Below are 25,806 nucleotides of genomic sequence, written 5' to 3' on the forward strand. Positions count from 1 at the left end.
TTCCAGTATGTGAATTATTTACAATACAACTTTTTTCATTTAACAGTCACATTTTTTTTAAATAAAACTGACTCTTAAAAAAACTTTATAGTCTTCCTGGTATTATTTGTTTATTTAAAGAAAATTATATACCGAAAAATAAAAAAGACAATTAAAAAAAGTAAAAATTAAAAATATTGTACTTTTCCAATCTTAAAAAATATTCGTTACATTTTTATAATTGATCGAAAATACATGGAAATTATGGAAAATTCAAAGTAGTTTGCATACCTGAAAATATCTTGAGCTAAACATAATAATTAATATTCAAGAAAAAAAAAGAAATCAAACAAACCTCCATCATTTTGAAAAAGGGCTAATGTAGAAGGTGGTCCAGGTACCTCTACTTCATAAAGACAATTAGATTCCTACATTTCATAAAAAGTATTATTAAATTGAAGATTAAAGAAAGTTGCTAATTTTTCACCCAAAATAGTGATTAAAATAACTTATTATTTATCATGAGAGTCTTAAAGATAATTTCTGGTAAAATGATTTTCTTTAGATATCATAATATAACTAAAATAATATCTTGAAAAACAGGTATACATAGCTGCAATATACAAACGAAATGTAAAAAAATTTTATGTTTGCTATTTTTTGTGTTATTATTTAAGACTTCTTTTTTAAAAATAAAAATATATTACCATAAAACTGAAAAATTGGCATAAATTTTAAAATTTCCTAAACTTTTTTACTACTTTTTTTTGTTCTACTACCACTAATTTAATATTTATTTACAACTACCACTAATTTAATATTTGTTTACAACTGCCACTAATTTAATATGTATTTGTTTATTCCACTACAATTAATGAATTAGAATTTTTTTTCTTTGTTTTTAAATCATGCTTAAAAAAATTTAATATTAACCTATGTAAAACCAAAGATTATAGTTTTTTCTTCTTAAAGTTTAAACATGACACCATCTTGTGAAAAAGAATTAAAAATTTAAATTTGTTTTTAAAACTATTCGAGAAAATATCTAAAACATTTTCACAAAGTTTCTAAAATTTTGAATAAGTCATTGAGAAAAAAAATGTTTCAGGAATAACTTAAGCAAAAATAACTTTATTAATAAAAACTAAAAAAGTTTAATATTAAAGAATTTTAATATCTATTAGAAAACAACTTTACAACTGTCTCTATTAGAAAACAATTTAAATGGCTCTGGAAATTTCTCCAATCCGGATATTTCCCCTATATATACAGGAAATTTCCCCTATATATATATTTTTATTTTCCAGTGAATGAAAAAAGAAAGTAATTTACCTTTAAAACTCGTAAAACTCTGTCTTGACAAGCAAGGATGGGAACTATGGTACCTACTTTGTCCATATCAAGGCATATCATATCATTTATATTGTCTACTGACAAGTAATAGCTTTGATCTTGGCATTCATAGTAGTGGTTATAGATAAAATTACCACATACAAATAAATCATTTCCACTGATATGCCTGAAACATAAATTGACTTGAGATAGATTCGATGCAAAATAAACTAGGAGCTATTTTAGGGGGCCATGCACTATAAGTGACTTTTAAAAAAATTTGCATGGCACATGCACTCATCTAAATATCTTTTCTTTTTTCAAAATTTTTAAAATCTTTTTTCTTTTTAACTTTTTGGTTAGAAATTTTCCTTGGCCTATCAAAGGGAAATACTGAGAGAAGATTTTGGGAAGAAAAAAAAATATGCTTCAATTTTTTAGAAAAAAATAAGTTGCGTCATAGACTGACAGTGCAATGGATAACAAATTCAAGAACTGACAAATCTGTAAGTCAGAAATAAGCCAATTTTCAAATGCGTGTACTTACTTCCGAGAATCAGGCACTGCACTGAATGTCTATGTTTAAGGCTTTTGTTAGACATTTTCAGGAGTTTCATTCAAAAATCAATCTTTCAATGTTTATCACCTAAAGAATGATTTACGAATGAAAGATATAAAAACGCCTAACTGATATGTAAATGAATATAAAGTTTGAGTTAATCATTTATTAAATAAAAATTATATAAAAAAATTCTTTAATGACGCATGATGGAAACTTTATTTATTACATTATTTTTTTTCTTTTTTAAATAAAGCAAATTTGGTGAAAATGTTAAGAGTTAGAATATTCATATCTGTGAATTCTATTCTCAGAATATATGAATCTGCAAGTAAGGAAAATTTTGTTTTTAAAAATACTATTTGAAATAGATAAAAACTTATTCTATCCATACATTAAATACAAAATATACTATAGATTTCTCCCTTAAATTATTGTCAATTTAAACTTGTAGAAAATATTTTCAAAGTTTAAACCGCTCAATGATTTTGAATAAATAATTTTATGAAAAAATTATCTACATATCTGATAAAAACTTTTATAAGGATTAATTATTTTAATATCATAATTTTTAAGAATTTTATATTAAGATCATTTAAGTTGTGTTAAGTGGTTACAGAAATAAGATATAAATACTATTCTTGAAATAAAACCATATACTATAACATTTTAGGTAACTAAATAAAACAAACTAAAAAAAATAATAATAATAACATGCAAAAATAAAATTGCTCCACAAGTTTTTTAGACATTTTTCTTTTCTTTTTCATACCCTTTTCATCAATTTAGCAAAAAAATGAAAAATAAGCAAGATGGATGATACCTAAGCAACAGGCTTATACACTATCACTCAATTATTTCAATATAACCACATTTTTTTTTTTTTTTTTTTTTTTTTTTTTTGCGCTTTGTTTTTTCAGTTCTTCCATAAAATTGACAAATTGATAAAATCTTCACTGAATATATAAATTTATTCAATCAAGAACGCATATTTCCTTCCATAATTTAAAACACAACAGAATTTTGAATAAAACCTTTTCTTAACCAAGATTACCCTCTTTAATAGCGCTCGCATCCCCTCACACTCAGAGCATTTAATTTATTAGCTTTGATCAAACTTTTGAATTTTTTTAATATTATTCAAATATCACCGCCCACACATGATTTCCGTTTGTAATATTTATATTTATGATGCTATTAATCGAAATTATTCACTTAATATTATGTCTATTTTGCATTATACAATGCAATCTTCAAAACTCTGCTCCTAAACATTCGTTTATAAACCGATAAGATATTTTTACTTTTTTAAGGCCCTTTGACCCTAACATACGAAATATTTTTAGCCTTTTTATTTTATATTTAATAATACAGAAATGAGAGGAAACAGTATGATAGTAACAGCTATTTTAGCATTTCCATTGAAATATCTTATTTTGCATGCGTTTGATGATTAAATTTTTCTAAGTGGAATTATTTTAAATTAATGACCAGTAATGTGTGTCTAAAAAACAGTATACTTTTTTCTTCATTGATGGGCACTTGGGTCTGCTTCCCATTGACCTCAAAAATGCCAGATTTGCCACTCTCTTATCATTACCCAGTGGCCACCTGTGGCCAAGCTATGGCAGGGGAATAGCATCGCCCACATCATACAACAACAAACCCGTTTATAGGGCAGGTTGCATTCACACAATCACATAGAACACAGAGAGAGAGAGAGAAAGTTACATCCATGCCTATGGTGGGATCCGAACCCACAACCACTGGACCGGTAGTCCAGTACAGTAACCACTAGACAAGTGATAGGCCAGGACATTATTTTATCTTCAAAAAACTTCAGATATGGAACTAAGACATGCATACTTACATAGATTTGATTGCTTCAGTCATATTAGTATCAAACTTCAGAAACTGTTTTCCTTTGCGTGTATAACCCTTTACTTCTCCTCCTGCAGCAACAAATACTTTATCTCTTATAGTGCCAATTGCACCACCAAGTTCAAGTCTCATGATTTTAGGACCAGGTAAAGTTTTGAAAAATGTCTGGAAAATTTTAAAAAAATATTTTGGATCAGAAGGTGGAAGTTTTCTTCTAAGAAAATAGAAAATTTTGCAAAAGTTATCTAAGATTTAAACTCTACACCATACAAAATATTATCAAGATTCTTTGAAACTTATTGTAGTACAGTTAAACTTAGTATAGTTCACAGTACTTAGTGCAGTACAACTATTAAAATAAATAAACAATTCTGTTTTTCGTTTAAGTTTGCATTTTATTTCATATCATAAAAAATAGTTAGCTTTAAAAGATGAGAAGAGGTTTGTTTGTTTGAGATGCTTGTTTTTACTAAAATAACTTTTTTTTTCTAATTTAATTTTCAACTCTAAAAGTAAATCATTGATAGCATCCTCTTTAGTGATCCCTCACTGCAACATGAGGTAATAAGATGAGGTTATATTGTCTAAAAGAGCTCTCTAAACAAGAGCCCCACACAAATATTTTAAATACATTTTAATCTATTTATTTGTTTTGTAAACATTTTTGCTTCGATTTTTTTTATTTCGAGTTTCTTTATTTGACCTTTTTAGCATTTAGTGCATATGCAGAGATGCCAACTGCTCCAGACAAGCAAAAATAATTTAAAAAACGGTAAATAAATACAATTAAAACTTGAAAATATTTGACAAATTTTTTTTTACTTTTTTAAAAGATTAGCATGAATTAAATACAGCTAAGTGGCGAATTATATAAGTCTTCGAATTATTTAGAAATATTGGTGGATAAAAATCTACTAAATTAAATTTATTAAACCAAAAATCACAATTAATAAACTACCACTCGAAAATATTACTTCGCTGTCCGGAGCAAGTTGGCATCTCTGCATATATCTACCCAGTTGCTGGGAGACGTTTTGGTCTCTCCTAAAGTTTTTCTTTAAAACCAAATCAATGGAAAAAATTCCATGCCACCCAAAAGTGGTCGCTACATAGAGGTGGTCTTTCCTGGAAGTTTCACTGTACTTATATTCCTCTCAGCTGTGATGCAAAAATTGCTCAATTATACATAAAGTAGGAAAACATATTATAAATAGTTGGAACAGTGTCAAGCTGTATACTTTCACAATTGCAATTAATCACCAAGATCATGTGATTTCATGATCGAGCAATAATTTTTCAGTTCAAGGTTTGGAACAAACATTCTTAGTTTTAAAGATATTAAATAGCTGGATTAATAAATTTAACCCCTTTAGGACCGGCGGATGGAGAAAACAGTGGTTCTCGAAACTCTGAGTCTATCTGCACTAAAAAATATGTACACATATTAATACGAGATGTAACATAAGAGTACCTTACAGATGAATCACAAAATAATACAAACATTTCTATACTTACTCCATGGGAACAATCTTTCTTTTATCAAAAAATATTTTACATGGCAAAACTGTTGGCACAATTTCATAGATAATGCCTGAAGCTTTCAGAAATGATGTTCTTTTTACCCATGCAAAATTCACATCAACCAAAATGAGCGTAGGAAGTTTAAAGCTTCTTTCCCTGTTTTAAACCCCCATAATTCTAACAGCATTCTTATATAAATATCACAATCCAATAGAATGATTTCAAAATAGCTGGTATTAAACTTAAAAGGAAGTTATTAACTTCCTCTCCTCCTTTTGGTTGATTTGAATTTCGGGTGGATCAAAATGACATTTCAAAAAGCTTCAAACAGTATCCTTTAAATTATGCTAACAGATTTACCATGCAAAATCTTCAAAACATTTTCTATTAAAATGAAGATTGTTTACATAGTTAGTTAAGTGTTTGCATTATTTTGTCACTCATCTGTATTGAGATCACATCCATTGATCTTGGATCTCCAGATTAAGACAGGCTCATTTCATAAGTGATATTGTGGGCAGTGAAAGGCGAATTAAACAACCACATATATCTGGACATAGTTACGAAGGGCTAAAGAAATAAAATTAATTTAGTTACACTATTAGTTTAATATGATTGAGTGATTTAAGGCAATTTCATTTTTGTAACAATTAGACTTGATTTTTCTTTGGAATAATTAATAATTTGGAGGTTCAGTTTTGAGTAAGCAATTAATGTTTTGGAAAAACTAAAGTTGAGTACAAAAATATGATTTCAAATTTGGTCAAAAGATTGTGATATTTAATCATTTAGAGTTTTCTTTTACTTTACCAATTCAAAAAAAAAAAAAGGTTAATAATGTAAATGAATTTAAGTCATGTGTTAAGTTTGTAACATTATAAAGAAATTTCAAAATAACTTTTTAAAAAATGTAAGCAAGTCTTATTATAAGATTTTAAGTTTGTTAACTATCATGTTTAATACCAATTCTACTTACATATTCATTTAAAATTGGATTTAAAAAAATACTTATTTTTTAATGCATAAAATTTATATTAATGCATATAATTTAAATAGAAGCCAAAAAAAATTTCCAAAATTCTATGAAAGTCAACTTCTATGTTATTTAGTTTTCAGTTATCTCACTTTACTATTATAAGGAAAATTATATAATTTTATGAAATGGTTATCTTCAAGAGGTTTAAAATTGCTGATGTAAACCTTAATTCAGCATTGTCCCAATAGGCAATCTACCTCTTACTTTACTTGTTATAGTATATTATTAAAAAAGCATCAGTGTTGGGTATGCCAGGCAGTGGCACTTAACCTTAAAAGAAACATCAGTATAGAGTAAAACAGCAATCATTCCCATTCTTAGATTAATTTAATTATTAAAAATAATTTTAAAAAAATCTCTTAAAATGTCCATTACACTCTTAGATTGCATATTGGAATATTACCCTTAATTCTCCATTGCTCAGATAAATATTTATAGAATAGAGATATAAATTTTCAGAGATTGCATTAGTTCTGTGGTATGATGAAGAGTGAGACTGTGAGTATAATAAAATGAGTAAGTATTCAGAGCATAAATTAGGTGATTTTTTTTTTACCTGAATATCACCTTTCTTAGTTCCAAAACAATGAACAACACCATAATGATCGGCTACAGCAACCTTAAATGAAAAGTAAAAATTTAAAATAACATTTTTTTTAATGAGACTATTTTTTAAAGTTATTAGTTTAGAAACTTCATTTAATAGGCTTTGATTAGTGTTATGAAAGTTTAATAAAAAATTAAACTGTTTAACATTCTAACTAAATTCAATTAAATAAAATAACTAAATTTGAATTTCAGTCTAAAAACTTAACATTTTTCTTCTTCCCTTTTTTTCTTTTCCTTAAGTTTTAAGTAATTTACAAGATCATCTAAATTCAAATAAAAACACACAAAATAATTTTTGTTCAATAATACATTTCTTAAATATAGTAGCTTTTCAAATGGTCAAGATATTATCAATCTTCTTAAAGAATAGGACCATTAAAAAATATTTGACTTTCAATATTCCAGATGACAAAAAAATTTATTATAATAATTACTAATATTGTTTATTAATAATTTTTAATAAAAAATTGAAATTTTCATTAATTTATTGCTAATAAAAAAATTTTCTCATTCCTTGATGCTTGTAGAATAGTTTATTAGGGGTAACAATATGAGATAAGAGTCACTGACGTTTATCTTTTATTGAAAAAGAGTTCAATGTTGTAACGATTTTGTATGAAACAAGTACAACAATAAAAGTATAATTGTTTATTGTTAGTTATAAACAAATTTCTCTGATTTGCCTGTATACTATTGTTTTTGTTATTTTAGAATGACTTATTTTATTATACATTCAGATATTATAATGTAACTAAAAGTAACAAAAGCAATGCCTGAACTATGAACTTAAAATTTTATATTCAAAAATATAACTTGGGAATGTTTAAAATAAATTCTATGTGTTTGGTCATGTTACTAAATTAGAATTCACATGTGTACTTGTGTATATGTCTTTGATGATATTTATCTAAGTTCAATAGACATTAATGAATGACAATAACACTAAAGAATGCACAATGATTAAACATAGCATGCTACAAGAAGCAAAACTGTAGTTACGCTTTTTCATAGTTTGTAGTGTAGAGTGCTATTTTTAAGTAGTTCTTAAGTAGTTTAGTGAGTAGTGAGATCCAAAAAAAATACAGTAGTTTCTAGCAATTTATGGCAACTGCTTTTAATGTTAGTTTAATTATGAAAAAAATATCAAACAACTATTTTTCTAACTTTGACTGGTACATATCTTCACGGGTCTCTATTCATTATTCTTTTGCATCATAAATAGCTTCGTAAAACACACATAATTTTATTAATTAAAATTTTTTTATACTTATTGTAATCTCATTAATTTTCAAGTCAATTACTTATTTTCAAGAAATTATTTGATATTTTATAAAGTCATTTCCCCATAAATATTATTAGCAATGAAGAAACGATGGCTTAAGCAATTCACATAAGAAACAATGGCTTGAGGTACAACAATATTCTAAAACTTTTAGATGCAACGTTTGAAAATCAAATATTCATACTCTTTGGCATCCCTTTTCTTCCATTGCAGGAAGCAGTCTGGTAGATTTTGGTGACGTTACACCAACCTGAAAAAAGCAAAGGTGCAATAACATATTTTTTCTAATAATAAAAGAAAAAAAATTTTTTTAACACAACAAAATGGTGAAATATTGAAGAGTTTTGATCATAAAAAATAAACGAAAAATTATCATAAAGAATAAAATATTAATAAATAGTTGAAAATGGCTTAATAATGTGGCATATATTATTAGATCCTTCCATTTTCGGTCTAACAAAATTAATAACTGTGCATAGAACTAAATCAGTAAATATAACTTAATCAGTTTCTGAATCTCTTCAACTGTTAGATCTGTTCATAAATATCTGCTAGTTTGAATCATTATATGAAAGTTCAAAATAAAGTATTAATAACAAAATAATTTAAACAGTGAGCCTCAAGTCAGAAGTAAAGAATCATAAAAAAATTCATTGAATGTAAGGCTTGAATATAACCTCAAAATATTTAAAGCTACTTCCAATTTCAAAAATGCAAATATATAAGTATGATTCATAACAAATTAGGTAGAAGTAATTTAATATTATCATTGTTTTTATTTTTATTATAAAGCCATGTTCTATTTTTAAACTAACAACCCATCTATTATTTTAACAAGAATTTTAAAAATAAGTGCAATTTCAATATTACAGATTTTTGACATTTTAATTTGTGTGTGTGTATATTTTCTAGTAAAAGGTATCAAGATTTGATTACATATACCTGCACATATTTATCAAAATTCTTTTTTTTTTAAAAAGATGTCATTTTTTAACAATTAGAATTTTTTTCTTAATTGTAGAAAGGTTTTCTTTTTAATCTTTGCCAGGGAAAAAGATTGCATGGGTTATACTTCTTAATGCCAATCAAATATAAAATTGTTTAATTAGAATGGTCCTTTTGCATGCAAAAAAAAAAAATTATTGTCAATAGTAAAACCGGCTTTATGGCATTTCAAAATAAATACATACTATAAAAGAAAATTAGTTTTATTGACAAATATATCAATCGAAGGAAATGTTTATCAAAAATTATTTGAAATCAATTAGCACATTACTTGCAAATAATCCACACGATTCAAATTAATTTCCATCATTGTGCGTAGCTAAACAAGTTCTCCTTCTGAACAAGTAAAACTATAAATAAAAATATATTAAATATTTTAATAATATTGCAATAAATCAACATAATTTATATTTAAATCAACATAATTTATATCATGCACAGCTAAACAAGTTGTTCTTCTGAACAAGTGCAGTATAGAACCCGTTATCCGGAAATCAGAAAACCAAAAAACCGGAACGAAATTCAATAAATTTTCTCGCCATTTCTTAAAAAAAAAAAGTTTTTTCCTCATAAGATTTTACGATTTTTTCTTCTTTTTTTAAAGATGTTTACCTTACCATCATTTTGGAAATAATCATTAGTGTATTACTTCATCGTTTTTTCTTATTTTTAAGATTATTTCCAAATATTTTTTTTCTTAGTTGGGTTTAACAATAAAAAAAACGGCTTTTTGTAGCGATTCAGAAAACAGGAAAAATCAGTTATCCGGAATAGCGATGGTCCCGACCGTTCCGGATAATCGGTTCCCTACTGTAAAACTATAAATTAAAAAATAAGAAATATTTTAATAATAATGCAATAAATCAACATACAATTTATATTCTTAACTACAATCAATAGAAATTTTAGAACTATGTACTATATTCTAAGTTCGAAAAAAAAATTCAAAGAAGATTTTCTTTAAAATCTTGCACCAAAATAATCACAAAGGAAAAGTGAAAACTGGACAAAAGCATTAAAAAAACTTAAGAAACTTTTGAAAAAAATCACACCAAACAATGGAGTAAACTTGAAAAAAAAATTCATGCCCACCTCTATATAACCCTTTGCATACAATTTACTAATCTATTAATTATAAGCACTAGGAAGTGCACTTGAATTGATCAGGATTTGATATGGAAATGTACCCTTTAAGATAAAGGTAATTATGGTAATTTGGAAAAGGTAATAAAGTTATTACCAAAGTACTTAATTTAGAAACCATATTTTATGTTAGCAGATCCAATACTGAGTTTACCACTATCAATGATCACCTCCCCAGCCTTGGAATTTTTAACTCAACCCAGAAGACAATGGAACTCCTGGATTCTAGTCTTCATGGAGGACTTTTTTGATGCAACTAACACATACATGGAAAGGAAAACCACCAAAACTTCCCATGGTCAGCCAGACATCAAAAAGATTCAAAACCATGATCCATTTACCACTGAGAATATTTAATGCCAGAAATTTCATATCAACTATCCTTCGCTGGGATTTGAACACTTTATTGGGAGGGAAGTGTTCTATACCAGGCGATTCTAGATATGTACTCTATTATTTCATAACCGTCGTTAAGCAACCATCAGAATTTTAAGTTTACAGCTACCAATGTTCAACTCCATAGCCTTGAAACTTTAAACCCAATCAGAAGTAAAGGGAACTCGTGAATCAAGAATTGCGAGGAATTTGCTTTGTAGAGGACATTTTGATGGAACTAACCCTCGTTTGCATTACATGAAGAGAGAAATTACAAAAACCAAACTTGATTAGACTGATGGTGAAGTAACACAAACCCATGATCCATCTACCACACTTTTACATCATTGTGGTCATGCAAGATGGATGCAGAATGCGTATTGACCAGCCATCGCTGGGATTCAAACTTGAGTCACCTAATTGGGATGCGAACACTCTATTTCGGTGCCACCACGGCTCCTAGGTACTATATTAGTGTCTAACCATAATAATACTAGTGGTGCGCAGTGAGACTTTCACTATTTGGCAACTATTTTTTTATTCGAAAACACAGAAGAAATTATTAAGTATTGCACCTTTATTTGAAATTTTTAAGAAAAGGTTTTTAAGAAAAAATTTATTGGCATAGCTTTAGGTATCCATTTCTCAATTCTTATACCTTTTATAACAAATCTAATTACCTGTGTGACATTGAAAAACCCATTTGTCAATCACTTGCATGGAACTTCTATTTCCCAATACAAATGAGCCAGTTTCATAAGAAATTGAGGGATATGAATTAGCTCAAACGATGCAAGAGTGAATAGGTAAATACAGTTTGGTTAGTTATATAGGTGAATGCTGCACAAAGAAAATAAAATAGTATAATTATACACTGAAGAAATTTATCGTAATTCTTAAATATGTAAAAAATTTCTCTAATTGAAAGACTGCATAAACAATACAAAGTTGAACATTTAACTTGTTGATAAAGCTGTTGAAATATTACAATACTTCATTACCAAAGCACTCTTATTATAACTGTGCAAAATTTGGAGGTAAGAACAAAGCTAAAAAAGTGACAAATTTATATGATTGAAGTAAACAAGAAAGTTAAATTTACTAAGTAATTATTCAGGAATGCATTTCAGTACCTACAATAACTACCTTGGAAAGAAAACAAGAATGAAAAGTATAAAGAACAAATAAGAAGCAAAAATATTTATTACTTCGATACATTATTTGTAAATCTCAATATTTATAGCAAAATCTAATGGATACCAAATTTAGATATTTTCTGATTGAAAACTGGTTATTCTGGATGTTTTTTTATGAAGGAACTCTGAAGAAATGTATATTTCCCCCAAAAAAAGTCCATCTTACAATACTTCATAGTTATTAACAACATAACAAACATAATACTACCTACTAGCATTAATAAACAAAAACGACTAAAGCATTAAACTTAAACATTACCGGAGATTTTTTTTCAATTTTTAATAAAATACAAATTGAATAAAAGTGACTTCACAATGAAATAGCTTTAATCAGATTTGTAACAACAAATTTCAAAATCATTCTGAAGAATTAATTCAAAGAGAGTGTTGTTATGTTGTCTTTTTTATTCTGTGGCATTCTGGGGAGAAATAGATCTATTGTTTGAAAGAGTTGTCATAGTAACTGATAACAACGTTGCCATTAGAAAGAACAATTTTTTCATTTAGAGAACTTGAATGTCTAAAACAAGCTACAAGCTAGAACTGTCTGACTTTTTAATAAAAAAGATCACGCTGTTTATCAATTTTAAATTTTGGTTCGCGTCGAGTTTTGTAAACAGTGCTTTTACAACTTTTATCCCTCTTTCTTTCATTCAATTCACTTGCCCATGAATTCTGTCTAAAAAGTAAAGAAAGGTTATAGATAAAATAAATTATTAACCTGTTGTTTTTTTAATTTTATTAGTTGCATAATGAGTGGGGAGACTGATGATGTTAGTGATCAAAGTGAAAATGTTTTTATTGATTTCACTCCTGTGTGCAGGTATGCTACTGCGTGTTATAGGAAAAATCCAGAACATTTTATGAAATTTCGCCATCCTCATTTGCCAGGAGATTCCGAAAATGTAGTAAGTTAAATTCTTTTGAAACCTCTTTTTCATCAAAGATTTTCTTTAAGTATCTCTTCCTCCTGCAAAATAGCAACTCCAAGCATGAATATTTTAAGTTTTAAATTACGCCTGATTATAATTTTATAGAATCTTCGAGTTCCCTCAAAATTATAAAGTGCAAAAATATAGCTTTTGGAGAGTTCGTACTAGCTTGTCTATGAAAGAGAATGCTAAGACGGAGGCAATTTGCGCATTAAATGAAGGTGTTCGTTATTCCAGAGTCGTCCAATGTTATCTAAAGGTAGAGCTGTAGTGGTCAACAATTAACTAGAAAATGTTTACAATCGGTTTTATCTTTATTTATTTATTTTTTCATTTAAGAGAAAAATTTGAGAGTTTTTCTTTAATTGAATATTATGCTCTCTAAACAAATATTGATCTTGAGATCATGTTGCATGAACAGAGTTTTGCAGAATATAAGACTTTTCTTTTGCACAAGAACATCAAAAATATTTTGATAATATGTAATAATTATTCTACAGTTCTGCTGTTCTTAAAGATTGAAACTAATAATTAATAAATTCGTATTTATCTCTATCAGATAGTGTTCATAAACATTTTATGATATTTATAAATTACTAATTCGTTTTAATAATAGCTTTATTATTTTTTTTTATTAAATTTTAAAAAATGTTTCCTATTATCTGAGGCTTGAATTGCAGCTTTTGAATAAGTGGGAAACACTTTTTCTCACATGAAATTTTTTAATACTTTGTCAGCAAAAAGCACTGCAGTAATTCCCCCATTGAAGTTATTTGAGTGCATCTTATTCCTACTGGACTTTTTAGTTTAAAGAACTGTCAATTCCCTCCAGCACCAGCATTTCTTGCTGTGGGATCAGCTGACCCATCAAAATAGACATGGAACCACTCAGGAAGCAGCGATAAAAGTTCTTCAACTTACCGAAACAAGAAAGCAAGCTAGGTTTGTTTTAAAGTTGGAATATAATGGTTTGAACTCAATTTTTAGATTGCAACTTGATTGTCAAGCTCAAAATTCAATTTGGCAATGTTACTCATCCACAGGATAAAAGAAGTCACCATTTTACTATGAATTATGTGAGGTCTTATGCCTACAAATATTCCTCCAAACAAGCTGAATAATTTTAAATTATGCTATACTTTTTGAAATACTTTATATAATTGATGATATTGTGCCTGATGAATCTGCCATTCACAAAAACTACATTGATGACTCTTATTATGATACACCAGACGGAAATAGAAATAACTTTAAGAAGCAATTGTTTTGATTTCTTTTATATTTTATTCATTTTAATATTATTGTTATTTCTTATTTTAAAAGATTTTTTTTTAGGTTATCCGAATCTCTGATCTGACTATAATTATTACATTTTCTTTTCTTTTACATGCTAGATGCCTTCATTGGAAATTATCACATTTGGCAATATTTTGTAAGTTTTTATGAAAGAAAAATTTCCTAATTTGTTCAATCTTTGTTTTTAGGCTGTGAAAGAGATTGTAGATATGAAAATTGAGATTGGTCATGATGCTACATTAAAGACCACAACAAATTCTCAAGGGCATACTCATGATTGGACTGCATTTGTTCGTTGTACGAATCAAAGTGCAACTGGAATTTTTCTTGAAAAAGTAGAATTCATCTTTCCACAAATTTTAGCTCGTGCTCCTTTGGGTAAGTTGCATATTAACATAAATTAAAATAGATCAAGATGAGGGCATTTTGTATATTACTAAAGAATTTAAAGTAGGAAATGACTCGATACAACAACATAACTTGTTTCAACATTCTGTAGAAATATTTTGTTCTATTAGTCCATTGGTGCATAAGTTTCTACAACGTCCTGGTAGCCGATCGCCCATTCTGTCTTAGAAATTGTAGCTGACACCCAATATTTTAGTAAAATTTAACCTTTTCTTAAAATTCTGAAAATTGAATATGTTTAAAAAAGAGAAAAATTTTCTAAACATGTGATTTGATCAGAAAATCCTTTTTATCAGCTTTTTCTATCAACTCAAAGAATTCATCACTTGTACTAAATTTCATTTTTTAAATGTCTTATACAATTTATCCCACGATGATTAATTTTAATCTTAATTTTTTATAAATAATATGAATTATTAATTATCTTTATTTGCTTCATTAAAAGCAAAATGTTTTTATGCTGTTTTCTTTTTCATAACATGTTGGTTCCAAAGAATTTACTCTGCTTCCTAGAAGTTTTAAACTGCATTCATTGTTGGAAACATATTTCTTACCTTAGCTTCTAACCTTTTTATATTGGTTGTAGCTTCTAGAAGTTTGAAATTGGATCATGGAACATATTTTCTACCATAGCCCCTACATGTTTTATATATGTTGACTCTGAAAAATTGCTTCTGGTTCCTAAAAATTTTGAACAGCAATGTTGAACCTATTTCCTACCTTAGCTTATACCTGTTTCACAATATGTTGGCTTCAAAGAATCGGTTCTGGTTCCTTGAAGTTATGAACTCCAATGAAGAATATATCTCCTACTAAATCTCAAGCTATCTTAACTCTCAAAACCATAAAGATTAGTATTTTTTCTGTAAGGAATAAATTTTTTTCCAGCCCTATTTTGTTTTACCTTAAAATGTTACATTACGAGGTCTTGTGATGTTTTAACCCTATAAGTTTTAGTATAAACTTATTTAACCTGAAGGGTGCTGCTTTTATCATTGTTGCATTTTTGACACTATTGTGCACACTGTGGGCATTTTTCATTTTGGCCACCCTAATATTAATTTGAAATTATTTCATTCATTTTTAAGAATGACTTGAAAAATCAATTATACCCTACTCGACCTCCCAACCTCAATTCCTGACCCATCTGATGGGGCAACTTCAAAATTTTAAGTCAGTACCTCAATTTTTAATGCAGATCTAGATTCTCCAGAGAGAAAAGAAACTCTAATTTGACTAACAGGTTTTTCAATTTAGGATTACGGGTGGTGGTGTATTTACAAAAAGAAAAATGGGGTATAAATTGTTTAAAATAGAGATACCTTGAAAATGCATATTGAGTAATATATATATGTATACAGGTATAGGACAAAATAATAGGAACACCTGTGAAGTAAACGGTGAACACGCATCGCAAGGGTATGCGACCTAGTGGGGATGAAAGGAAAGGTATCAGTCTAGCATTTGCAGTGTGAGAGTTGCATGAGAAAAATTTGTTCCTAGCAAAGTGAGATCATGTCCGACCTCTCTGACCCTAAAAGAGGCACGGTAATCGGAGCTCCCCTCGCTGGAGCGTCCGTGTCGAGAACAGTGAACCTTGTGAGTGTTTCAAGGACTCTGTCAGCATACACAAAGTTGGGTAAGGTGTCTTTTGCGAATCACAACAGTGGCAGGAAGTCGAAGTTGTCAGACCGTGATAGATGGGTGTTAAAGAGGATAGTCTCTCAAAAATGCAAGACTACATAGCCGTTGATAATGTCTGATGTGAATACCCACTTTCAGAACCCCATATCCACGAAAACTATTTAACGGGAGTTGCATGCTGCTAACATTCATGGCAGAGTAGCTATTCCAAAACCGTTTGTTTCAGCGGGGAAGGCTTTGAATAGACTGCAGTCATGCCAAGACCACCTAAAATGGACACAACTGCAATGGGAACTAGTCATCTGGTCTGATGAATCCTCTTTTACACTTTTCCAGATCACCAGACGTGTGTTCATGTGGCGAACGCCCAACACAAGCATTTCATGTTGCCTGCCTGGTTCCAACCGTGAAACATGGAGGTGGTTCTGTGATGGTGTTGAGCACTATATCTGGCCCGGGGATTGGGGCCTCTTGTTGTCTTCCGGGGGTGGTCAGAAGTGACCATTACCAAAGTATTCTCGCAGATCATCTTCACCCTATGCGTCATACTCTCTTTCCGGGAGAATGTCCTGCGTTCCAAGATGACAACGCCCCTGTTCACACATTTCACTGTGTTCAAGCATGGTTAAATGAGCATAATGGTGAAGTGGGACATTTAACGTGGTGTCCTCAGTCTCCTGATCTCAATATCATTGAGCCTTTGTGGGGTTTTTTAGAGAAAAAAGTCTGTGCTAGGTTTCCTCCTCCACGCACACTCTCTGACTGCCCTGCAAGAGGAATGGCTGCAAATTCCGATTAACTTTTTTTCAAGACCTTTATTTGTCAATCTCGCGTCGAATGCAAGCTGTCATTCAGGTCAAAGGTGGCCAGCGTACAAGTAGACAGCTTTGCGTTCATCTACTGGTCATTGTCATATCTCTATCGTTGAGGGTTAATATGATCTCTTTATTCGAATTTTTAATCTTCTAAAATTTTTGAACAGTTTAGTTTTTTGCTGAATTTATAATTTGAATGTTGATTATTAATAAATAATAAATGTAGTATTATTAAATACTAGTGGGCTGTGCCCGCCTTATATGGTTTACTTCACAAACCAAGCTCGCTTCCCTCGCTACTAACTTAGGTACATTGCAAATGAACAAAATTCTAAGAATTCAAAACAATCATTCAAATCCATATAACAACTTTTCTTTTTAAAAAATTTACATCTTTTTAGTAAATACTAAGTCATTAAAATAAATTTGAATTCAAATAAATTACACGTAATTCGTTAAACCTATTAGAAATGTGCTATAGTATAAAATCTTAAGATAAAATTTCTAAAACTGATATCTCTTTAAAAAGGTTAATATTTTGGCTATAATTAAGTCTATTAAAATGACAGCACGTTGTCTATGCATTCTTACACCACTATGTCTTTCATAGCTATCATCTATGCTCTCTTCCAATCTTCGAGCACGCTTCTTTTGATTATACTTCAAAAGCATAGCAGCACGATTGAGACTCATTTTTCATTGAACAACTAATAACAATAATAAAACAAATAAATTTGTGGTATAAATAAAAAATCATGAAATAAATTCGTAATATATAAATTCGTGAAAGTATCGACAAAGACTACTTACTTCTGCCTGACTTACATTTGGTGAGTATGCTCTCTCTGGTTATTTCGGTTTCCGTTTTTAAAAGCGCTATATGTTGAGCCACCTCAGCTAGTTTTGGCATGTGACATTTTTAGCCGCAATCATTGGTCGATTTTCTAGCTTTGCCATTCGGGGAGTTTTTTTTGTCGCCGTAAGAGAAATATATATATAGATATATTGAAAGATACAAGGATAACTATTAAGGCCTCGAAATGTGTTTGGTGCCATTATAAATGTATTCTGAAAACTTTTCACTCAAATATTTAAAAAGATTTTATAGAATGCATGTTTCTCGTGTTAGTTAAATATTTTCATACTTATTAGGCACCCTATATATGTATATTTATATATTCCTTTTTTTTCAGTTGCGAATCAGCCTCCTTTTAGTGTTACTGACTCTGGGTCAAGATCCTTTGTAATGAATATTGATATTCATTTTAAGAGTTTTCCCGACCCCAAGAAGATACAAATAGATTATGATCTGTATTTGAAAGACAATGCTTCTTTCTCAAATGTGCACCAAGTGAAATTAACAATTCAAAACCCATCTCCTGCTTTTCGGCAGAGACTGCTGTTAGCTGGTGGTGTAAGTGTATTAGATTTCATTTGTGCATATTATTATAAATTTTGTTATAATTATATTAAAATGTCTTCTTTTTTTTCTAAAATACCATCTTAGTGCCCTTGCAGAGTGCATTATCCCTCCATAGCAAAGTAACGTTTAAAGCAATCTTAGAAAAAGACTTGCCCATGTGTGTAATTGAAAGAGATCAGATATAATTAAAGAATTTTAAAAAGGCATAAAAATAAATAGGTATGAAGAAAGGTATAAAGAAATACAAATAAATGTATTCTTTAAACCGGCAGACAGATTATTTAAAGTACATCCGTCTGTAGACCAATATCTTCTTCTTCTTGGGCACTACAGCGTATGACAGGCCAAGGCCATCCGAATAAGTTTTTGCCATCTTGATCTATTCTGTGCCATGGCCTTACAGTTAGTTATTCCTATTATCTTTAGGTCTTTCTTAACAGCGTCCAGCCACCTAGTCAGTGGACAACCCCTTTTTCTTGTACATTCTGGTTTAAAAAAAGTTACTTTTTTTTGTGGGGTTTTGGTCATCAGATCTATAAGTAGATCAATATATGAACAACAAATTCTATCATCAACATTAAAGTAGATATATCATTATTTGCATATTTAGTTTAAAGGGCACAATATTTACACAAACTTTATCAATATCAGCAAATATACAAGTTTATTTTAATAACGTTCATAATTTTTCAACATGAAAGCCATTGACATTAACATTAGAGCACATTTTTGCATATTTTGCCATCGTAACACCAAGATCTACTGCTTAGCAAAGCTTGGAGTTTGATAGCATAAGTTGACCACTATGCAAACTAACCAACTAGGGGTTGACGCTTAGACTTAGAGGTTGGGCAACTCTAACAAGCAGGGCACATCGAACAGAGGTCTATTGTACCCAAACCCTAAATCATGATTAGCATGAAAGCCCTGTAGCTGAAATAAAATTCAGCAGACAACTTACAGGAACATATTGCAGTTCCCAGGCATTGACGCAATGCTGCCCTAAATGCTCAAATCTTTGCGCAGAATAGACCTCACGATCACAGAGTATGTGTCGTGATGTCTCTTCTTCAAGATGATAACCCCTGTGGCAGAATTTTTTCGGGCTTTCTGCCACAAACTTCCCTAGCATTAATAATACATTTTTCTTTAAGATACTTTTAATTATAACAATTACTGAATTAAAGTAACAGAAACGTTGTGTTTACAGAAGATAGTATAGAATAATAACGTATAGAAAATTTTAATTGTAAAAGTAATATTTCTTTTAATTCTAATATTATTGGCACTTTCTCTCATTTTGTAGCCTAATTACTTCCCCTTTCTAATTTTGTAAATCATTACAAAATTTAAAATTCATAAATAAATTAAGCGACGGTAAATTAAAACTTGTACATAAATTAAAATTCGTGTAGTAATTCCAAGATGAAGATAGACGACAAAATCACGCGAATGGGAGTAAAATGTTTCTGAAAAAACTCTATAACGTTCTGCAACAATGTCGCCATGTCGCCGCAATTCTGCCACGGGGTTGACAACCCCGACAAAGAGAATTGGATTCTGTTCCCATTATGTATAGGTGTCTTCTGAGGATGCAGTGTCCAGTAAGAAGACCAATGATCTTCCTTAAACTGTTTCTATTAAGCTTTAAAAGCTCTTTTTGACGTACACTAGAACAGTCACGATTTAGCTCCTTGGCTTGTCTCTGACCGTCAGCAGCGCGCCATTGCTCATGGGCAAGGGGTTGACGCTTAGTTGCCACTGATCTTCAGCTATGCAAACATATCCTAACAAACCACCTTTTTTTGGAAGAACATGGTTATTTAGAAGCTAAAAAATTTTAATAGGATTAAAGTATGAAAATAAAATTATTTTATTATTTATTTTGAATCAGTAGTAATACTTGGTAGGGGATGAGATCCCAGCATCATTTGCATGCAAGAGTTCTGTAATTTGATTCAAATTTATTATATGTATACACAAGATAGGTTGCAACAAACTTTTTATAATTTCTTACCTTAAATTATTTCTGCAATGTAACCATGTTTGAATTAATTTTTTACATGTAAAATGTGAAGGCTTTTTGTATTGATAATGTGACTCTTTTATAACTTAGTTTACATTTTGTTTTCTATCTTTATTATCCAAGTTTTATTTCATTTTGGAGAGGGACTCCAGAATGTTAAATTCATGGCTGCCAGGTCTACTGGATTTACCAATACACTACTGAATTATGCCAATTTTTCCTGGTCTACTGGTTTAATAAAGATTCTCCTAGGCTTTGTGAATTTCAGATAGTTTCTTAAAATTATCCCTACTGAAATGCAATTTATTGCTTGCTTGAATATTTAAATAAGTATTACTATTACATAATGAAGTGAGCTTCATTTGTAGTAAACAGTTTCAAGCTTTTTTGTTCTAAAATTTTCAGTTAATATTAAGTCAGAATTTCTTTTTTTAAATTAATTAAAAAATGAATTACTTCTTAATTAATTAATTCAATGAATTGCTTCTCAACTACTATTTAAAATTATGAGTTAACATAATGAAAAACATTTCAAATTCAAGCTTATTTTATGTTAATAACAAATGGAAAATATTGCAGACTCTTTATAGTTATTAGTGTAATAAAGTTTTTGTATTTTGATGACAATAATCTCTAAAATTCCCTATATATAAAATATTTATTATATTGTGCAACTGCTATCAGGAAATTTATATTTATCCTTTTCATTTCCTGATTCCACTTATGTGAACCTTTGTTTCATAGCTTCTAAAAACATGCTAAAAGAATTTATAGTTGTTACTTTCACTGAAGCATTTAAAATTTTCTGGGGGGAAATGAAGCTAAATCCACGTGCTCGGACGCATAGGTAATTTTAAATGTTACATAATTTAGTTATCTTCAGTGGGTCGATAAATGAGTACCAAGCATGCTTGGGAGCTAAGCACTGGGGGTTTTGCATTCGGCTGACCACCTGACCCGAACATCTACTCCTGCACCCTAGACCCCAAGGTCAAGAAAACTGAGGTGGGCACAGTAGGCCTTGGCCCTCTATGGGCTGTCACGCCACTGAGTTTAGTAATTTAGTTATTTTTTAAAGAAAAATCTTTTTACTTGGTAGTTTTGTGATCTGTATGAATATTTTAAATTTATATTTCCTTCATATATAAAAATGATATTGTCCTGAGCAGGCCAGTCACGTATGTGTACTTAAATACGTATAGCAAAATTTGTGACATTGTAGTAGTCAAGTGAAATCTCATAGTATTGTGAGTATTTAATTTTATTTCTATTTAGTAATATTTTTATGTGCATTTTAATTACATGAAAAAATTTAATTAATTGCTTTAATTAATTAATTGTTTCATTAATGCATGCATTTAATAACTTTAACTTTTTGCGTTTTTTCCCATAATTTTGAAATTTTACCTCCAAGTATTGTTTTTTTATAATTAATGTTAGATTATTTTCATTAATTTTTTATTTTTCATGGTTTGCTTAGTTAAAATAGTTTTAAAATTGAGATTTAATACAGTATTGCATTATACTTAAATAAAACCTTGTATTCTTTTAAAATTTATTTCTTTTTTCTGTATAATTATTAAATCTATTCATCATTATATTTAAATAGATGACAATATAACGATATGCATGTTTGCACCTACTTTAGGTACAATTTGACATTTGAAATATTTATTATTTCTTACTTAGTTAAGACATGAGTTCCACGTATGTGTACCTAAAAATTTTAGCCCCTGACAGTATATTATCTATTTTTTTAATGTTATTATGACTTATGGCAGTAAAATAGAAATTCAGAACTGTAAAAAAAATAATTTTTTTTTTTTTTTTGCTATATTACTTTATACTTCAGTAGTGAAGACGTTATGTAAAATCAACTGGATTTTTTCCTATCCTATTTGCAGCTATGTAAATGTTTTCATTATCTATTACAGGGTGGTGATAGCAATGCTATCAAGTATTACTTTATTCACTACCTGTTATTAGTATTTATCTTTCATATCAGTCTTTTGGAAAACTGTTAAGAAAAAAATAAAAAGATTTTTTTGATGCTGTTATTGTAAAAGCTCCCACTGAATACAGGATATATTTAAGATGCTAATATTACATATTTATTGCAGGTTATGGTTCAGGTTCCTGACAGCAGCATGTGGGATAATGTTAGACAGTCTTTACCGTCGACCAGTTTAACCAATAAGAGAAAAGTAGGAGATCAAACAACTGGTCAGTCGACAAACGATGAATGTGATGCTTTTGGTCATCTTTGTACCACAAAGTTACGAAAATTAGAATCGCTGTCTCCACCCCAAAAAACCCTTGCCGAAAAGCTGATATCTGAAGTTCTGTTTCATGCTGAGCAGAAATCTCTTACAAATGAAAGCTGTGTTCATCTGACCAGTGCATCTTCAATAACGCCAACAGTTAATAATCTCTCTTCACCATTGCAAACAGTTAAAATTGAGCCTTTGGAAGCTACAGCTTCAAGTGTGTCTACTAATTATGACTTTTCTTCGTTGTCAGGCTATAGTCCTCGTCAGGCTATTAAATCAGAACCGAACTCTCCATCGTCGTCAGAGATATCGGCTGTTAAATTAGAAGCTGATTCTCCCTCTTCTTCTACAGATATTGAGGAATGTGTTATATTGAAAACTATCAAATCAGAAAAGCCTGAAACTGAACCTTTAATTGTGGAAATTAAAGAAGAGACGATTTGAAATTGATTTTTATTAACTGTGTTAGCCTGAGCATCACAAAATATCACATCATTCATTTTAATTTTTTATTTTGTACATAGTATGTTCCTAATATACATTTATTTGATTACTAATTTATATATACAATAGAAGATCTGTAATTAGCCTTAAATTAAAAATAATTATAAATAAAAGTAGGTGTAAACAATGAAAATTGCAGTTAGGATCTAAGCAAGAAGTATTAACTTTCTTTTGACATTATTTGTATAGTTATTTGCTGAGAGATTGAAGCTAAGCAAACCAATTTTTTTTTATTTATTTATTTATCAGTTCTAATGCTAATTAGTAAAATACTTAAATTTTCAAATCGTTTTTATAAATGCAGTATTTGCACTTGATAGGAAATTAATAATAATTAGGTAATAATAAGTGTTATTGAATATAATTAATAATTAGAAGTGTTATTTAAATTGTTTTCAAATCATTTTAAAAGGTTTTTTAAAATTGTTCTTTTAAATGGGTTTTAAATTGTTTTCATAGGTGACAGGCCTAAAGCAAATGATAGAAATTCAATAACAATTTAGACGTTTTAGTATCGGATTCGTTATTTTTATAAAAAAAAATAATATTTTTATGGGTGACAAACTATGTGCAAATTATAGAAAATTAGTAATAATCATGTCTTTTAAAATTGTAGTTTGACACAATTTTCTCATTTTAATCGAATTGTTTAGAACAAATTCAGCATAAATCATTGTAAGAGGCGGACTTATTTTAACATTAGTTATAATTATTTTCACTTGCAGTGTTTGCAGTTTAACTCAACAGGAAATGGCCAGACTATTAGCTTAACTTCAATTGTTTCGTTTCAGCCTATTTATGTTTTTTTTAAATAATATTACTTCTTACATTTTGTGATGTTTTGTCTCGGTCTGTAAATAATAAATCCTTAGCTGTAAATGCATTCACTCTCTAGACTCTTTATACAACTCTATGTGTTTCCTAGTAAATATACTGGATAATTATTTTTCAACTGAGGCAAAATCCTTGTATGAAATGATTAATAATCTTATTCTAAGATAAAGTATATATTGTTAAAATAAATTGTTATTGAAGTTGCTTTTAGCAGTGTATTATTTTACCTGATTTTTTAGAGTAAAAAAGTTTTTGAAAACTTAAATACAGTGAACTTTCAAGGGACCGAAATTTCGGTTAACTATAACCAGGAGTTCACTATATCCGTTACGCAGGCTATTTAACTAATGGTTCCCAAACTCCTCCCTTTTATTACACATTATTCAAATAAATGACTGAAAAATATTATGTAGTAGCAAAAATTTGTTATTTTTTTATTACTCGTCTTTCGTACAAAGAAAAATTAGTAATCTTTATCTGATGAGCAGTCCTCAACATCAGATATGGAAACACTTCCCCACTCTCAGATAATTTTTCCTGGATTTCTGTTATTCCGCTTTTTAAACCTGTCTAACCTGCCATTCGAGCACATAAAAGTAGTCTCATAAAATTGCTTAGCAAATTCATCGACATTTGTTCAGATACTGGAAGATTGCGGCTTTTTCGAATGCTAACCACTTCAGTAATGCTTCTTCAACATCCTTGTGATCTGCTTTTCTCAAATTTTTTCTGCCATCTAAATCTTTTTCATGAGCAGAAATTATTAATTGCCTATTTTTCCATATGTTACAAACTGCAGATTTGGATAGTTTTTCTTCCCTGCAAATATCAGCTGGATTGCATCCATTTTCAATTTTTCTGATTATGTCCATTTTATCATCAATGGAGAATGTTTACTGCTCTCCATAGTTAAATTTGAGACACTTGCTTGCAGGCTTTTTTTTTTTAAACTAAACTGAGAGCAAAAAGGAATTGAAATGAGGGCCTTATCAACACATAATATAGTCCAACCCTTTGAAGGAATAATGAATAATTACTCATTCCTTCTGACAGAAAATGCATATTGATCCCACTGACACCTTACAGGTGCATCATCTGCCTGAGTTGGAAACATCTGCTTGGTTTGTTTAGGGATGGGGAAGTGAGATAAAAGAAGCAGACAAGAAAAAATGCTTATCGCTACATTCCCCTCTATAGATGGTTTTAAAAATCGGTATATGTATTTATTTTGAAGTATAAATTTCAAAATTATTACAAAAAAAATCAATTGAAGACAGAAAAAAGTTCATTATATCCAACTTCCTCACTTTTTTTGGTTCACTATATCCACAAAAAATAACATTATACGTGTATAGCAAGGCACGGTACCGAACTTTTCGTTCACTATAGTAGGGTTTGACTGTATTTGCATCCACTCTCTAGACTCTATTTACAACTCTATGTGTTTCCTAGTAAATATACTGGATAATTATTTTTCAACTGAGGTAAAATCCTTGTATGAAATGCTTAATAATCTTATTCTAGGATAAGGTATATATTGTTAAAATATATTTTTATTGAAGTTGCTTTTATCAGTGTATTATTTTACCTGATTTTTTAGAGTAAAAAAGCTCTCTAAAACTTAAATATTTGCATCCACTTTCTAGACTCTATTTACAACTCTATGTGTTTACTAGTAAATAACTGAATAATTATTTTTCAACTGAGGCAGAATCCTTAATAATCTTATTCTAAGA

At 29.3% G+C, this 25,806-nt stretch overlaps 2 protein-coding genes across 6 annotated transcripts in view; one reads left to right on the plus strand and one right to left on the minus strand.

Annotated features, from left to right (window-relative positions):
* Positions 1–12,345, minus strand: part of LOC107449211 (BBSome complex member BBS7) — a 33,273-nt gene extending 20,928 nt beyond the window's left edge. Inside the window, exons 1-7 of one of the 5 annotated variants that reach the window (XM_087149814.1) lie at positions 12,178–12,345; positions 9,476–9,554; positions 8,384–8,449; positions 6,865–6,927; positions 3,741–3,916; positions 1,312–1,498; positions 335–407 (exon numbers count right to left, since the gene is read on the minus strand). In XM_087149814.1, coding sequence (XP_087005940.1) covers positions 335–407; positions 1,312–1,498; positions 3,741–3,916; positions 6,865–6,927; positions 8,384–8,449; positions 9,476–9,514 — 604 coding nt within the window. In that variant the 5' untranslated portion in view covers positions 9,515–9,554; positions 12,178–12,345. Of the gene's footprint in view, positions 1–334; positions 408–1,311; positions 1,499–3,740; positions 3,917–6,864; positions 6,928–8,383; positions 8,450–9,475; positions 9,555–11,982; positions 12,016–12,130 lie in introns of those variants that run through there. The other 4 variants (XM_087149811.1, XM_087149815.1, XM_087149812.1 and 1 more) reach the window with 4 other exon arrangements.
* Positions 12,335–24,275, plus strand: LOC107449216 (uncharacterized). The gene is made up of 4 exons (XM_016064689.4): positions 12,335–12,826; positions 14,335–14,524; positions 18,207–18,427; positions 22,583–24,275. The coding sequence occupies exons 1-4, from the start codon at positions 12,671–12,673 to the stop codon at positions 23,174–23,176; spliced, it is 1,161 nt and encodes a 386-aa protein (XP_015920175.3). The 5' UTR covers positions 12,335–12,670; the 3' UTR covers positions 23,177–24,275.
* The last annotated feature ends 1,531 nt before the right edge of the window (positions 24,276–25,806 follow it).

This window comes from Parasteatoda tepidariorum, chromosome 8 (genome assembly GCF_982258835.1).
Source record: "Parasteatoda tepidariorum strain Cologne lab strain chromosome 8, Ptep-v5.0, whole genome shotgun sequence".
In the NCBI taxonomy this organism is placed as follows: Eukaryota; Metazoa; Arthropoda; class Arachnida; order Araneae; family Theridiidae; genus Parasteatoda; species Parasteatoda tepidariorum.

What these genes read in the sequence shown, in the direction of transcription:
- LOC107449216 (XM_016064689.4), top strand. Translation starts at nt 12,671, where the DNA reads ATGAGTGGGGAGACTGATGATGTTAGTGATCAAAGTGAAAATGTTTTT. An exon ending in CAGGAGATTCCGAAAATGTA is followed by an intron (nt 12,827 to 14,334) that starts GTAAGTTAAATT and finishes CTTTGTTTTTAG; the next exon opens with GCTGTGAAAGAGATTGTAGA. An exon ending in GACTGCTGTTAGCTGGTGGT is followed by an intron (nt 18,428 to 22,582) that starts GTAAGTGTATTA and finishes TATTTATTGCAG; the next exon opens with GTTATGGTTCAGGTTCCTGA.